The 18,187-nt window shown below is 35.3% G+C and overlaps 1 protein-coding gene across 1 annotated transcript in view; it reads left to right on the top strand.

The window, feature by feature from the left end:
• The first annotated feature begins 2,180 nt into the window (after nt 1-2,180).
• The window catches only part of LOC143917047 (uncharacterized), a 120,034-nt gene continuing 104,027 nt past the window's right edge, over nt 2,181-18,187 (top strand). Inside the window, exon 1 of the mRNA XM_077438419.1 lies at nt 2,181-3,041. Coding sequence (XP_077294545.1) covers nt 2,249-3,041 — 793 coding nt within the window. The 5' untranslated portion in view covers nt 2,181-2,248. The remainder of the gene's footprint in view (nt 3,042-18,187) is intronic.

Here is an 18,187-nt window from a genome sequence, read left to right as displayed (position 1 = left end):
AGAAGACCTGATGTACTCATGGAGGGCATTATACATATGTACATGAGCATACCCCTGTGAAAAACACCCCCAGCTGTCTTATTTTTTCTTACTCTACTTACAACTAATTTGTCCTTATTTCTAGTATAAAAACTTTGTATATCTCTATTCCTTATTGTATAATCATTAAAGTACTTAGGTAATAGCTTATGATCTAACTTATAAACAAAAGACAATGTACTAAGATATAAACCAGTTCCAATACTCATCCATTCCAATTCATCTAACATACTTCTAATACTTTTTAATCTACCCAAATTCAAAATACCTCTCATAGGTTTATTTTGAAATTTTTGTATATGTATTTTCCCTAAATCTTGACCATTAAACAAGCTAAGCACAGTGGCACAATAAAGCGCATGTGGCAAGACAATTGTACATATTATGAACTAAAATTCTAGGCGACATTACGGATTTAAAAGGTCGTAAAATTAAAAAACAAAATGTTTTTTTTAGATAACATATTAAACGAATCACGCACATTAATTCGGTGTCTAGATAATAAACTAATTAATTGAATTAAAACAACGATTAATACTAAGCGTGATGGATGCTCGTTGATCGGTCGATAAACACAAAGGAAACATTGCGCGTCGCAAAACATCTACTAATCAGCGAGTGTCAATCATTATTCGTGTATTTCGACCGTTATATAAATTTATTTATTCATTTAAAATGATTGAGAGAGGTTATATAACCGATTGATCCAAGAGGTTTGTCAATAGTAATAAAAAATATAATAAATTCTAAAAATATAAAAAAAAATTATTATTTAGGAAATCATCCAGTTTATTTTTAAAAAGTTTTAGGCTAATTAATGTCTACCATGGGCGGATCCAATGGGGAGAGGGGGGTGGGTGGGGGGGGCATGGGTGCCCTCTTGGGCGAATTTAATTTAATATATATGCACACATACATAAACATGTTTTAATTTTTCACATTTAAACGCATTATTTACAACATATTTTATTTGTATAAATATACATATTTTAGTTTCTTCTGTTTTATTTTTTTCATAATTGCTCGATTATTTTTATTACGACTCTTCCAAGTAGACGGACTAAGCTCAATGCAAGATAAAAGTGACCATTCACGCTATTATCTATGCCAATAATATACACTTTTAATTTATATAATTAGTACTTTTAACAATTTCTTTATGTCCGTTTGAATTTGAAGGCCACTTCACTGACCGTTTTCTGGATCCGTTGGTGATGTTTACTAAATGCGTCGGTTCTATAAATGTTGATGCTCGTAATTTTTATTTAGTTTATATCATTGCTAGTGGTGCTACCCGGCTTCGCTCGGTAAATGGAAATGAAAAATCGTCATTTATTTTTTTATAAAATTTATATATATATTTCGAAAATTCATAATGATTTAATGATCGACCAATCACAAACGTCTTTGACGAATCCAGCCAATCAAAAATGACTTTGACGACAGCCAATCAGAAACGAATTACAGACACCGTTTCAGTTTTATATATAAGATTATACTAAACGTATATGTATATGTATATACGTTATTTTCATGCATATTTTCTGACAAACCTACGCGTGGGAAAGGTCGCGTAAAAATCGCAGCGCAAAATTTGTGCTTTGTGTTTGTCTGCTATTTATTGTTTTTTTCTTCTTCTTCTAAGATTATCGAAATGTTGATTTTAAAATAAACTATTCAACTAATTAGTGTTTAAAATAACATGCATTATACTTTGATAACAAATTTTAAGATTATCTGTTGAAAAGTAATGAAAAGTTTTGTAAAAACAACTTAAGTCTACATACATTCTTTATATTGTTATAAATTCAACAAACGAAATTAAAGGTTAGTACATATTCACGACTGTGTTTAATGCTTTGAAAGTTTAAGCTGTTTATTTATTATAATTATTGGCCCACTTTAAACACATTAAATTTTATTTAATTGTACAGAATTTAGAATGTACATCATTACACGTATTACTTAAGTATATATGTATGTATTTATATATTTCCTCTAGTCAGCTTTCCCGATCTATAGCATTTTCCTTATGATTTCAACTGCCAAATTGTGCCATGATAATAATAATACTGACAATAAAAGCTCTCAGAGTTTTATTCACCCGCGACTAATAGTCCACTTTCTATTGTTGCAGATGGCTCCACTGTGCTTGTTTTACTTTTCGCACCCTTTCGGAATACTATCTCCGAACCCACCCTCGGTGACTATGGCTCCCGACGACTACCTACCACCCACATGGATGTCGTCAGCGTTTTCCGAAAAATCATGGAACCCTATAAGCTTTTCCGTGAAACCCAGCACCACAGAGGCCGACACCGACGACACGTCGAAACCGGCAGTTAAAACGGCAAACAGATATCCGATGTCGCAGAACGTCAATAAAACTCACCACAGAGACGCTAAAAAACAAGAAAAACACGCGCAAAACCCATCCACACTCAAAGAAGATAAGAAATATTCAAAAACGGCAGCCGGACCCAGACAGCAGCCCGAGCAGAAGAAGCGAGAAAGATTCAGCGGATTGGGTGCGGCCAGGAGCGATCACGTCTTCGCCCCGTTAAAATTCAACCAATCTGCAGTTCAAAGGCAGAAAGGCAATCTGGGAAGTATCCTCCCTCCGATAGAAAGATTCGTCAAGATCGAAAAGCAACCGGAAGTGGTCCAAACCTGGCCTAATGCAGACGCCGCCAACAAGTTCCGCAGACGATCTTTGCTTCCGCCGATAGACATGCGTCGCCTAAATTTGATTCCGCCCAGAAAGTCCCCTTCAGAGTCCAGTCAGAGTGAATCAAAGGTCAACCAAGAGGAACTCAGCGACCAGTGTGGCCAATCTGAACGTGTTGAAATAAAAAAAACCAAGAGAAAGTCCAAATCAAAGTCAGCTAAGAGGAGAGTTCGACCTGTTAAGTCTTCGCGAGGCGTCAACAAAGGAAGGTGTGCTCCGAATAAGAGCGCAGCTAGGAAGTTGATCGCCTTTTTATTGCAGAGCGTCGCTAGAGGTTAGTGTGCTAAACAATATTTTTTTGACATAAAACTTCTAAACTCACTTTATATAACGAAAATTTGCAACAATGAAACATTGCACGAAACTATGTAGACTGGTACTCTCTGCCACGCTTCCCACCACAATATTGTCCTCAAAAACTTAACTCTTTTCTTACCTGTTATATTTTACTTTTGTAGTGTGTGTGGTACATAATTTATTACATTTTATACCAGGAAGGCCTTGCAGGTAAACCCCAATGCGCCTTCCTGGCCAATTACACACAACGCAGCATTTTTATTATACAAGTCGCTGAATTACGAGACACTGAAAACTGCAAACTAATGAGACATCTATAATTTTATTGTACATTAATCATAATCAAATAATGGTGACATAGTAGGTAGGAAGGTATTTAGCCAATTTTTAATCGGGAACCGTTTCAACAATGAAATCAGAGAAAATTGGCAAAATCTGATAGGAAACGATCGACCTAGAGTCACACATATCCAGGTCTGACTAGCAGCATTACAGATGTACTCAGAAAAATTCTTTTCAATCGAGGTCAGCTCATGGGATCGAACCTGGCGCCTCTCGGTGCTAGGCAGAAGCTTAGCGACCGAGCTATGCTGCTGCCTAATTTAGTTTTAATTTAATTTAGTATTTTTTAAGGAGAATTTATAAATATCTACATACATACATACATATGTATATGAGACATGTATAAATTTTCCTCAAAAATAATAAAATAAGTACTTCAAGCTCCTCTTTCCTTCCCTCTACTTGATAATTACCTCACAAACCTAGCCTGCTTCTTAACTGGTATGTGTGTATAAGTATATGTTACAGTCGTAGTGTATTTTCAGTTGTAATATATTCCAACTAGCGCTTTAGGTCATTCATATTCGAATACAATTCTACAAGTATATTATATAATATGTCTACAAGTGCAAATACACTTTCAACAATGTGCACCAGTTGTAATATAACAGTTGAGTTTTGACAAATATGATGTTTTTACGAATGCTATATAATTCAATAATGCGTTAACATTTGCTAGGTATTACGAATAAAGGTAATAAGTACCATGTTACGATAACTCTAAGAATGTGTTCGAAACATTAATGTGACTTTTCAACTCAATTTACTAGGTGAGTGACGTTTTAACAAAAACCTAACCTTTCCATCTAACCTGGTACCACCTTATAGTTGAATTGTATTTTCAGTTGTAATATATTTTGACCAGTTCGAATCTACTTACGTGGGTTAGACTGAATAATAGTCCAACTAGTCAAAATATATTACAACTGAAAGTACACTTCAGCTGTAACATATATACAGGTTTTATAATTTTTGTTTGAAAATATTTTGAGAAGCGCAGTTTTGTCGTTGTGGTCGAATTCGCGAGCCGGTCTTCGCGGGGGCAAAGGGTTATTTTTGTTAAGTGCTGTTATTCTCGTGCGATAATGTAATATCTAATTGCGGGTATCGTTTTTTTTTTACTTTAACTCTTTTGTAGGCCGTATTCAAATTATGTAGATGTTAAAAATAAAATATGGATATTCATTATTAATCCAAATAATCGAAGCGTAAGATTCGAACGAAAGGTTAATATAATATAAAGAAACTTTGAAGTTATTTTTTGGCTTTGAAATTTCGATACGGTTGAAGTGTATTGTTTTAAATTTTTTTGTTGTATTTAATTATAGGTTAAAGTAATGAGTGTAAATTAAAAAAAAGAGCGAAAACACGAATTTTCCGTTGTTAAGTTGAGATTTTTTAAACTTGATAAGACTCGGTGAGATTTTAATCAATTTACCTTTTTAATATGTATAAAGTGTAACATTATAATATCTTCAAAAATACATTATGTACGTACAAAATGGAATATGTTTGTGGCGTTTTTTAATTAGTTTATTATTTAGATTGTCGCAAAATTTTGAGCTCGGTATTATTATGCAGTTGCTACATAGAAATGCTGATAAATTATTATAAATACAGTGAATTTACAGTTTTTTTTTTATGTCATGCACATTTTCATATACAGTTTGACATGGTCATTTATAATATATCGTTTTTTATTGTTGAAATTCAAATGAAATTTCTCGACCTGAAGTGAAGGTTATTTTAATTGTTTAAATTTATTAAATGATTGTAATATTTTTTTGGCGAGATAAAATCCCCAATTATACATTTGTATGTACATGAACAGCTTTGATGATTTTTCATTGTTTCAGCTTTTGCCTTAGATGACATGCACATTTGCGCGACATGGTGCGACGCGCGACACTTTAAATCATATCAATTTAGCCGTGCTTAAAAAAAATGAAAGCTAATTTGTCATTTTTAGCAGATCATTAATCAACTACTAGTTGTATTTTCATTCGTCCGTGTTAAATTAGTATTCAAATAAAATCTATCGTCGATTCAATCTACGGCCGTAAAGCTACGCGAGATTTTCTAGTCTACATATTTATTTATGTAAACGACCTGTTTATATTCATGCGATAAATTTTCCCGCTGTTTTTTATTTGTTTTCAAACATCCGTTGAAGCATCAAATCAACGCACATACCAAACTAGGGCTGCCTGTAAGACGCCCTGAACTTTTTCAATGATCATGCACTCTTACATTTTAATACTCGTAATCTTGTCAACCGTATAGCATTCGTTTATATTATAGATCTATATATGTATGTGCATACAAATGTATGTAAACTTGCAGGGCTTCAGCATAAACTTCAGGGTCAACGTTCATCCTTCAACTCCTCACAGCTCAAACTCAAGTATTGTAACACTCATCTTCATCTACCTAACCCAGGGGTATCCAAACTATTGAGGAAGAGGGCTGAATAGGAATATTTTAAGTACTAGAAGGATAAAGTTTTATGTGCATATTTATATATAATTTTTTTTAGATATTTTTGCAACCTTTAATTCGTTTGGATTAGAAAGTTTTTGGATCTCATTTTCAGGATTTCATATGCTCTTGTGACTTGTCGTACCTGTGAAGGTAAATACACGAAGAGAAGCACGCGGCATGTGTTTTTTTGGGGTCTACCTCACGAGCCGGAATGTGAAATTACCGAAAACGCAAATATCGGAAGGCAAAGATCGAAAATCGAAAGATCTTAAGTCGAAAGATCAAAAAAAAAGGGTGCATGGTAAACGGTACGTAATCACGCACATACTCACTTAATTTACGCGAGCAGGATACAACAGGAACATGATTTTCCTCCCACGAGTGTATTAGTATGGATTTTAGCGACTACATATGTCATATAATCTCCTGCTTGGTTTGTTGGTAATATCTAATGCTATTTTGGGACTGTAGTCTTTTAAGGTTGGAATAAAATGATTTATATTGGATTTTTTGGAGTTTTGAATGGTTAGTATCGGATGCATTATTCCATGCAGATCCAGCATAGGTTTACTAAACTCGTATAACACTAAAGTAATCCTCTCTTGTATGACTTCCTCTTCCTCGACTCGAAACTGAACTGATTACATCCTGTATTACATACATACATATAAGAGCGCATTTGCTCTGGAGCGGAAGGAATCGGATTGTAGTATATATTTCTCAGATTCTCAGATCGAGAATCTTTTAAGAAGACCGCCGACGGGATTCGAACCGTTATCCTCCCGAGGTCAGTAAGCTACAGCGTCCGGCGAGAACTCGTTTATCACTCATAAATGTCTCCATTTAAGGACTGACCGTTTTGATGTATGGATGTATAGCCAGTAACAGCTTCGATTAATTGCCTCTTTTATCAGTTTAATACTCGCGCCTGCGAAACTGCTCCGTTCTAGCCGAGCGAAGTTTGATTAATTACGTGGTTCATTGCATCCTTTGAGGCCGCCATTGTCCTGGGACCGATGTTGGAGATTAAAAGGATGTCCAAAGGAAGTGCTTGTTGAATCGGTTGAATTGGTTCCCCTTGGTCCCTAATATACGCATACGCACAATTCACACCTCTCTCTTTCTGGCCACCGTCTATGTATGTACATATGCATGTATTTGGATTGAGCTTTATTAGTTTCAATGATTGTGTAGTCGCTTGTACGGAGTTCGTTTTCGCAAGAACGATTCTAATTCGATGGTTTAGATTTTAATTTAAAGTTGACTATCATTTGTTTAATATCATTTGTTTGTAGTATGTACATAGTATAATTTGAATTTTGGTTATTTATTAAGTTATAGGTCACCCCAATGCGTAAGAAATACAAGAAAAAAATACAAAACAAAATACAAAATAATAAAAATTAAATTGGTGAATTAAAATGTATATGAGAAAGTGTGAAAGCTTTTAGTTCCAAAAATTAATTTATTTTATTTCAATCGAACATGTATGTATGTACATACATATGTAAACTCGCCTTTACAGATCGCTCCAAAGCGACGAGTGTACTAATACAGATACAACACAAAAATACAATTAATGAAAGCATTTTTATACAATGCGAATTCACAGTGAAACCTAATATTTTGGTAATAGATTCTTATCTACCTTATATACAAATTTTAAAAAGCTTAATTTAAGACTAATATCCAACCATTTCAATTCATCTAACATACATATGTACTTCTAATATTCTTACGTTTCCTCAAATTAATAATTGTTTTATTTTATTGCAATCGAACATGTACACTCGCCTTAACAGATCGCTCCAAAGCGACGAGTTTACTAATACAGATGCAATACAATTAATACAAGCATTTTTATACAATACGAACTCATATAAGCATCATCGACAGTGACAGATATGGAGAAATTTTTGCAGCATTTTATTATAGAAATTGGCGAACCTCAAGACGCTGAATAACTTGAGATTTGCAAGAGCGAAGATGCCAATTTACAGGAACTGTTTCAATGAAAATCAGAAAAATTGGCAAACTTTGATAGAAAACGATCATCCTGGAGTCACAAACCAAGGTCTGGCCAACAGCTACTAGTGAGAATCGAACCGTGACCACTCCGCTCGAAAGCATAATATGCTAACCAATAGTCCACGCTGCTGGTTATATGAGATAGTGAAAAAAGTAACTGTTATGACTAGAGGTAGGATAGTTACAGTGCTATCCATTGTTCGGCAAACCTTTAACAATGCATTTACAACCTTTGAACAATAGACGGCCCCCTCAGGCTCCGGTGACTAGTTATGACTAGAGATCGGTGCAGGATGGTGCTTTTCCTGGAAAGAGGGCAAACTACAAAGCTAGAGAGTAAAAAAAAAAGCTTCACCATAGAAATGGACAATGGTGCGCAGGGTTGCAGCAGGCTATAGTTATGACTATAGGTAGGATAGTCACAGTGCTATCCATTGTTCGGCAAACCTTTAACAATGCATTTACAACTTTTGAACAATACACGGCCCCCTCAGGCTCCGGTGACTAGTTATGACTGTTCAACTATGTGAAGTGTGAAGTTAACTAGGGGCGGCGAACAGGTGAATATCTGATAGCCAACTGTCATCGCGTGGATCTGACAGTCGACTCTGATGAAACTTTGTTGATTTCGTTAATGATTCAATTTATCAAGCGTTATTTTGGAATCATTTGCTTACATTAATTCGAGTTAAATCTTGTACACATGTCAGTAAAATATTAAAGAGATCAGAATAGTGGAATTGGTTCAAAATCAGCTCACAAATATTGCGCCATGTACAAACATAGTGGTGGCTGGTGAACAATTACATCGGGAGCTCACTACATAGTTACCAAACTTAAGACAAATAAAATAACTTACTACTTGAAGGACAATGCAATAAAAGACTACTAGCGGATCAGAGATCTTCGGGACTGATCGCAAAATATCGTAAATTTGGAGTGATGATCCACGTTATCCTTTTTTTCATGGGCAAAACAAAACGCACACTCGAAAAATTGTTGACACATAAGGCTCGACGGTAACAATTGCATATATTATTTTCATACAGTATGTTTCATCGGTGTAAAATACTCACCGATGGCTTATTGAAAATACTCACTCATTTTTAGCGGTATTCGTTTAATTTAGCAGTAGTATATTTATATAATTTTTTTTAATTTTGATTGGGGGGGGGGTTTCACTGCAATAGTGTTCCTTAGAATAAGCGGCCCCCGTACACATACATACATAGTCAGTGAAACTAATATAAGACTTGTGCGAGAGTCCTCATACGAGATGGAGGACAAGTCAACGGTGATTACTTATTGAGAAATCATTTAATGTTTTGGTTTTGTTTAAGGCAGACAACATTATTATAAATTCTTCTTCAAATGAAAGATTCAAAAGTTGACATTGAGTATTTGGATTGGCCGACAGATCACTTCATTTATGCGACTTTTACGTCAACACTTTGACAATGAGAAATTACATATATGAACTCGGTTATATCTAAAAAATTAAGCTCCTTTTACCAGCAAGTTGTTGATGCAATTACCCATATCAGAATTTACTTTTCAACTCGATTCGGAATATGTAATAAAATTTTATTCATTTTAGATCAGTTCGACTTACATAAAGTGTTGATCGTAGTTCTGAACTAAAGTTGAAGAGTTTTAAGGACCGCTGGGGTTTCTATCTATGTAACTCTACGCTCGTATATATGTACATAGATACATTGTATTTATTTTTAAGTGATGTCATTCTATCGGTTTTCGTGGGTTTCTGGAAACCTGTTGTTCAAAATCAAAAGATTCCGGAAACCCTGTTGTTCAAACAACTTCGAAAATATTGTTTTATTCGTAGTCGAATACATAGCAACTGTAAGGAAGGACTTTATTTTTCGCTATGCACCGGCAAAATTCACTATTAGCTATTCAATGTGAACTGTACAGCTGCACTCGATATTCTTCTTCTTAGTAAAATCATACATTTTGTTGCCTTGAACTGAAAATACCAGTGGCGTAACTACCGCACCCGCAGGCCCCGCAATGCAGGGGGGCGCCGAGACCTGGGGGGCGCCACGAAGCGCGCCTTTTTCACGGATTTTTTAATTTGTTCCGTAATTTTTTTAAAAACTTCTCTTATTTTTCAACCTATTTGTACTATATGTGTATGTACATACATTAACGTATTTTGAATTTATCCTCATTGTGTAATTGATCTATGCCAATAGGGCTAGAAGACTACCGTCTTTTTCCATCTTTTGAACGTCAGTGCCACTTCAACCTATTAGCTGAGAATTATCTTATTCTTGTATATATTTTTTCAATGTGTAAACAATAAAACAAAATTATATGATTAAAACCAATAAAATTTATACATTTTTCGCTGTCACCATTAACAGGTGAGAAGTTTTTAAGGAAAATTCACCATCAGTTACATTAAACAGATTGTGCACTGCTTGTTGGTCGTCCAGATTAAACTATTAATGCACTTTGATATATAGGTACACATATCGATACGTCAAAAAGTATAAATATTAATTTGGAAAGTTATTTTGCTAATATTAATATATGGGGGAAAGGGGGGGGGGGTGGGGCGCCGTAAAATATTTTGCGGGGGGGGCACCGGGAATTCACGCTACGCTACTGAAAATACCCAAAAGAGGACGAAAACTCGACATTTTTTTCAAGCTTGGAAACTTTCTGTATCTCTCAGTTTGTCATATTTTTCGATTCAAAACGAACGTATTTTTTTATTTCAGTTTCACTCGATTGAATTATTACTTTATTTTCATTGACTCTTGATGCATTTCGTCATTGTACAAGTGCTTTACATCAGAGTAAACTGCTAATTTGTCGAAGTTAAGAGCGTTAGGTTTTTTTCCGGCTCAAATTTCCGGCGATACATGAAAGGGGATGCTGCGCCGGAGAGGTGACGGGCATTTTCCGCATCCGTTTCCGGTTTATATCCACTTCCGGTCTACGCCGTCTTTGTTTACAGCTCCCCGCGGCGTCGAATCCCATTCGTTCCACTTTGTACCGACCGAACAAAACTAATTCGGCACGTAGAGAGGTATTATATAGGCGTTCGGGCACGTTCCACATACAAATTTTTGCACGTGGATGTCACACCATTGGCAACTGTGTCACCAAAGGACATTTGGCACCTGGGATGGATTCTTATTTTGCACCTTGCTTCCATCGTAAATTGTTCAATATATAAAGTAAAAATCTTTGCAAACTTACATATGTAGTTACTTGATTGCATGCAGTCGCAGAGCATGTTGTACCAAACTCGCAATGTATTCGAGTGTTATTTATTCATATTTTTACTTTTATTTATTTAATCAATCATGCACACTCGTTTGCTCCAACAGATTGCTCCAACGCGACAAATGTGCTATACAGAGATTAAGAATTATTTTTATTAATTATTTAACCCTTTGAATGCTGACCAACGCCGATCGGCGTTTAGCCAACAGGTCCACAGAACTGAAAAACGCCGATAGGCGTTATATTTTGAGCATGTACAAAGTAAACAAGAATACTACCCGCTAAGCCCTTCCCGGTAGCATTGAAAAAAAATGCATTGAAAATGGGTCGTGTATCCGTGTCAATGTTTATAAAGACTGGTTTACACCGGAATTTCTGAATTTATAACCATAGCAGAATTTCTCGATGGAAATCCTTAACTGCTGAGTATTTTAGATTGTGGCTTGGCATTTGGATTGTGAGCATTACATTTTAACAACAATGAAGAAGATGGAACTAGTTTTGGAAAAATACATTCATTAATAGACTTCTTTTGTTTATTTTATGTTGTCGCAAGATATATTAGAGAGTCTAAACACACCTTACAAAACTGGAAGTCCTCGGCGGTAGTTATCTAGGGTAGTCATCTAGCGTTTGTTTCGATTACCTACAATTTTTATACCTGCTTTCATGGATTTGTAAATAATTCTAGTTGAAAATGTTGGTGAAATTTCCACTAGAAGACATGTTGACAAAACGCCTATCGGCGTAGGTCAGCATTCAAAGGGTTACACACGTATACACCCATTTATTAAAATACGACATCTACATATGGTGAAATGATTAACAGTCACAGAAGACTGAATTTTTGCAGATTTTTTTAATCGGCGAAAATCGAGCTCCTGATTTTCGCAAAATGGTTAGGACGGGGTTGCCAATTTGTTGGAACGATTTCAATGAAATCATATAAATTGGCGAACTTTGATCGAAAACGATCGACCTTGGAGTCACAAACCAAGGTCTGGCTAGCAGATAATAGTAGGAATCGAACCGTAACAACTCTGCTAGAAAGCATAATATACTAACCACTAGTCCACTTTATCCTAGTCTGGTCAGCAGTATACGGGATAGAACCCGTGATCACACAGTTGAAAGCATACTGGGCTTACCATTGATCTATGCTGCTGGTTACATATACATATGTATATGAAAATTGAAGATTTTTCTGTTTTTCTAATAAGCACTACACGTGTTATAGTTTACGGCTTTCTTCTTTAATTAAACGCTCTTGAATTAGTTCGGTCTTGGTTTCACAGGTTGAACTTAAAGGATTTCAAAGGCTGCAAAAGGTTAAAGACGGATGTTATAGAATCTAGAAGATTCTATAGTTCTTAACCAATGTTGTTGCAATACCCCAAATACACATTAAGTTTGATTTTTAGACCCGCTTAGTAAATTAACTAACTGCATAGTATAGTTATTAGAAATGTACAATATAGTAGACAGTCGCTCTCACTCTGATCATAATATGTTAATCGAAGATGTCCGAATTAGATCCAATTATATCATGACAGTGTACGCAATATATCAAACATACCATATTAATTCCAATGAGACAGTTTTGTCATCAGGCCTATATGTCATTGTCATCAGAACGTTGCCGACGCAGCAATCTGTCGGGGAATCAGTTGGGCGATTTATCGCAGCGAAAATCGCGATCCATTTATCGCAGTGACAGACTAGTGGGGAGCAGGTCTTTCAAAGACTCAAAATATTACAACGCAATTTAGGAACAGACGCTTTAGATTTAATTAGGTCATTTTTACAACAGCCGATAAACTTCTAAAAAGAGAACACTACGAAAGTGGTAACGAAAAGGGCGTGCAGAATTTTTTGCATTCATCGTAAAATGTCAAATGCATATATATGAGTTTGTCAAGTAACGATGTCACACCGGTAAACAGATTATTCCGCACATTGTGATTATTTTTCTCATTGAATATTGTGCACACAACAATCGTTGCCACGGAAATCGCGAATACGGAATATCTAGCAATCGAATTCTCGTTAGGATGATAGTTCACGTGTGTTGCTCTCGATGGTTGGAATTTTCCGGTGATCGAGATTTTAGTGCCGTGTGCGAGATCGCTTTGTGCTCAATAGTCACCGAACCGTCAAACCACTTACATATGTATATCCCCCGCAACCCCATCTAGTCTAGTTTCATTTACAAAAAATAAGTTTTATTTCTACTGTGAGTGGTCTTGCACTAGCTTTAATACATATTAAGTTAACGATTCATTTACAACGTTTTATATGTAAATCGACGACTTTATACATACATTTATCTTAGTTATAAAAAAAAACGCAGCACCTCTAGCCCATATACATGGTATACAGTCCCAAAATCACCCCTTGGAGTGTTTTCGGTGATATTTTATCCTTGTGGTTATCCTTGCTTGACAGTGATTGATAACGATGAATAATATATTTGAAGAAATATAGGAGGAAAATATGCACGGTGCACGTGCAACTACACCCGAATTCGGTTAGGGGAACACCCAATGACGTGACGTTCCGTACTATTCAGTGTGTTTCCGCCCTTAGGAAAAACGTACATGCTATCTTTTTCACCACCTCTTCACTAATAGCATTTCATGTAGATTGTACGCGCGAAATGTTATTGACCGAAATGGGGTGAAAAGGACAGCATGTGCGTTTTATTTAAGTGCCATCTTACACCGCATGGACAATAGGCCGAATTTGTTGATTGTTGCGACCGCGCATATGCTTGCGGTTTTGTAATTAATATCTGTATACCTACATTATATACCTTTTTACAAGGTATGCTAGGCTTTGACACTATCTTCGAGAAGAATTATTTCCATTTCCAAATATTTCTTTGGAGTATTAAAGGGAAGAATCGACAACCCTTCGATTTTATTGGAATTAAAATTTTCGGCGCCTGAATGCGGTAGACCTTTGCGTCATCATTTACTTTTCCAACCTATTCCTGCGAAAACGTCTGCTTTCAATAAGTCGTCTCTTGTAAAGGCTATCCGGTTCCTTAATGTGATTGATGGGCATTTGGACCTGTTCAATTGTCATGTTGATGAGCTGGTTAGTTTCTTGAGACTCAACACCAGACTATTTGAATGAGATGAATGATTGAAATTTTTATTGTTTTTATTTTGTTATTTTCTTTCTTTTGTTTTGTAAAACTGGTGAGACGCTTTGGGGCAACCTGTCAGGTCAAACTGGTCATTTTATTGTTATTATTATTATAAATAATAAATTAAATAAATATGTGTTTGGACATGAACACAGTTAGCCATAGTGTCGATTTAGGGTGGCTTGTCATGGCATATGTGAAAAAAGTAAAATAAAATAAAAAATGTATACTTTTGGTTGTGTGGACTCGTAGTTACGTACATATGTAGTAGGTATGAATGTTTGTGCTTCGGCGACGACCCTAGGTAGAGAAATATTTTGTGCAAAATTACAAGGTGACCCAGCCGTATTTTAGTTTCGCGAACAACGTATTGCTGGGGGGTCCTTTGTTCGAGGCTTGATCTGATTATAGGTCTTCTCAAACTTTGTTGCGCGACCCCGTAGCGCGTCACGTAACGGCTGTTAGGGACGGCACACTATGTACGGTAGATGGGACGCCATCAATTACCCCTCTATATTTGTATAAAATTTATATTCACCTTTATAGATGGGCTTAGTGTGTTTCGGAAAGCACGATTTTGCGCACACTCTATACATATGTACATACATACATATGCAGTATATAAAATGTGTAAGATTTTCCGAGGTGAGTTTACGCTTTCTGAATATTATCGTCGAAATTAAAACAAATGTGTGTTTAGGTCTCGCATCGTGTTTTTGATAGATTTTATAAGTAATGGCTTATGTACATGTTGGGCGCCTTATAAAATTTTGTACATTAACTTTTTATCGCAATTTATCTTCTCATACATATGTATATGTAAATGAATGCTCGTGTGTTTGTTCGCTAGGCAAATTACAGTTTTCATGTTGCAGTCGCCAAATTTGATATATTAACTTTCACGGTAGCATAACTTTGAACGCATATGGATTTTGGAAGGGCTTGGAGCCCAACAAAAACGTTTGGGTAACGTTGTGGAAATGTGTTCTATTGTAGCGTGGGAACATGAGAGAGAGTATCCGCTGTCTAAGTGGATTCGTGGGTGACTCCGAATTAGGCTAACGGGACTCAGTAAGTGCGCGAACAAAGGATACGCTGGAGTTCTCACACAGAGCTGGGCGAGTTCGTGCGTAAACAATAGACTCGCTAAGGTAGACCTTTACGTGTCTAAACAATGGACACATTAACGGATCGGGGAAGCTGTGCCGTGCAAATTGTCCTTTATAAGGAGGTACACACGGTAGATCAGATTATTCTCGAGTGAGCGGTGGTTCCGTGTGGACCTCTCGAATCGTTGAATAATTGCTGTGAAGCGACTTTGGCCTTTCATTTGGATTCTGAACCTACCCCTACGCAACTCTATCATGAAAGTGTATCCTCTTATATGTATGTACATATATATATATATATATATATATATATATATATATATATATATATATATATATATATATATGTCTATATTTTTTATGAGCATTATATATATATATATATATATATATATATATATATATATATATATATATATATATATATATATATAAATGCTTGTGTGTTTGTCCATTCTGACTTTTGGCCGAATGGACCTTTGGCCGACGAACGCTTGGCCAAATGGATATTGAGCCGACGGACGTTTGGCCGAATGGATATTGGGCTGGCGGACGTTTGGCTGAACAGACATTTGACCGATTGTGTAACGAAATTACTCAAAACTCACTGAAATCAACTTGATCTCATTAAAGTTTGATATTTTTGATAAATTTAAACAATTAAAAATTTCTTTAGGCCAAATGTCCTTTGGCCTAGTGTCCGTTCGGCCAGGTGTTCGTCGGCCTAGTGTCCGTCGGCCAAATGGCCATTCCAATAGTCCAACTGTTTGTCCGCTAGGAAAATTACAGTTTTCATCTTAGAGCTGCCAAATTTATAACATTTAAATTTTTATTTTATTACATACATGCATGATATGGGCTGTTATATTCGAAAGTGGTAGAACTCCAAGTTTCAATTTTAAAAACACTATTTCTGTTTGACTTAATTCACAAATTGTTATCACTTATTATAATGCAATATGTCCAGAATCTTGGAAAAGCAGAATAAACATTTACTAAAAATTTTTCAAATTTAATAGTATCCACATACAATATATATGTAGGTAGACATCTACATATGAAAAATTAACGAAATTTTTGATACACAACAAATTTGTGAGAAATACACTATGTAGGTAGCATTTTATAAGATTCAACTAATTGGATATGGTATTATCTCAAATTTACGAGAAACTGAGGGGGAGGATACTGATTTATTGAATCCGTCATAACAATTAAGCTAAGCTAAATAGGAGAATTCAGTTTGGAGTCACACACGAATACGTAATGCGCTATGAGATTGGCGAGTGTTATTATATTTCGTTTGAATTTTAAGCCGCAAATAATATTTATTTTAAAATAATTATACTTGAGAGCACCTGTCCGTGAGCATTTCATCAGCACCTCGGACATTTTCAGTCGGCTAGATTTGTTTAACAGGCGTTTCAATTTAAAACGCGTTTTGCTCGACGAGCAAAGACCACACAAAGAAAATTACATTATACTTTTTTCACCTCGATAATTTCCATCACAAAAGAATATTAAACGCTAAAACAATTTCGCTTGTAAATTATAAATGCATTTTACTTTTATTATTATTATAGTTAATACTCCTGACAAGATTGGGTACGATGGTAATCTCTCTTAATACATATTGTATTTTTTTTTCTGTTTTTGGTTATTTCTTTCATCACCAGTCGAATAGAAGGGATATGGCCGGTTCCTCTCCGGCTCGATATCTTCCAACTTTGCTCTCAACTTTTGTTACTCTACTTTGGCGTAAGTTACCCCGTAGATCGTATTATAGATCTCGTCACGGATTACGGCTTTCGGAGCTTTGTGACGCAAATGACGAACGGACGTCTAGTAAAACTGGGATCAAACTTTACTTTACACCGAGAGACCGGTTCGTTTTCTTTTTACTCTTTTCTAAAGAAACGGTTTTGACTTTACGACGTGCCGTGTATATTTTAAAATATATTATTATCGGTTGCGTTGAAAAATGGATTGTAATTTTAATTGAAATGTTTCGTATTGTATGTTTGATTTATGAATTCCGTGATTTGTTTGGATTTGTGCCAATTTTTTTTTTCGTTTTCGATTTGAATGTTTGTGCTGAAATTTGCGTGTAAAGTTTCATAATTGAAATGATTTTAGCCGATCGATCGTCGCGTGTTGATTCTAATAATAATTTTAATGTGAAATTTGTTCTCTGTTGTAAACGAATATTGGTAAAAGTATTTTGATTGATCATGCTAGAAACCATTAAGTGCCTCATGGGGTTTAAAAAGACCTTTATGAGAGAAAAAGATACTTTTTCGATGAAATAATCTTTTAAAAGCCTTTATTATATACATACGTACATACGTGCATATAAAGACGATATAATTATATATTTTTTTACTATTTACAATTTATATTTACCATGGTGCAATTACCGTTTCGCCCCAAGGCGACACATATGGCCAAATTTTTACATATTTATTTTTATTTTTTATTTATTTACATATGTACATATTTGCCAGAGTGACATTACAGCATACACTAACGCGTCACTGTGACCAGACATATGAGCATAATATAAATTCTATATATGTATGTATAAGAATTAGCGAGACGTCTATGATATAGATAATAATTTTTTGAAATCATATTTAAATAGTGGTGACATAGTGGGTAGTATGGTTTTTTCCATTTTGATGGAGGAACCGCTTCAACAATGAAGTCAGATAAATTGAAAAACTCTGATAGGAAACGATCGACTTGAAGTCTAAAATA

The sequence above is a fragment of the Arctopsyche grandis genome, chromosome 9, assembly GCF_051622035.1.
Source record: "Arctopsyche grandis isolate Sample6627 chromosome 9, ASM5162203v2, whole genome shotgun sequence".
Lineage (NCBI taxonomy): Eukaryota > Metazoa > Arthropoda > Insecta > Trichoptera > Hydropsychidae > Arctopsyche > Arctopsyche grandis.
Note: the sequence above shows the minus strand (reverse complement) of the source record. Positions and strands in the feature narration are given on the sequence as shown.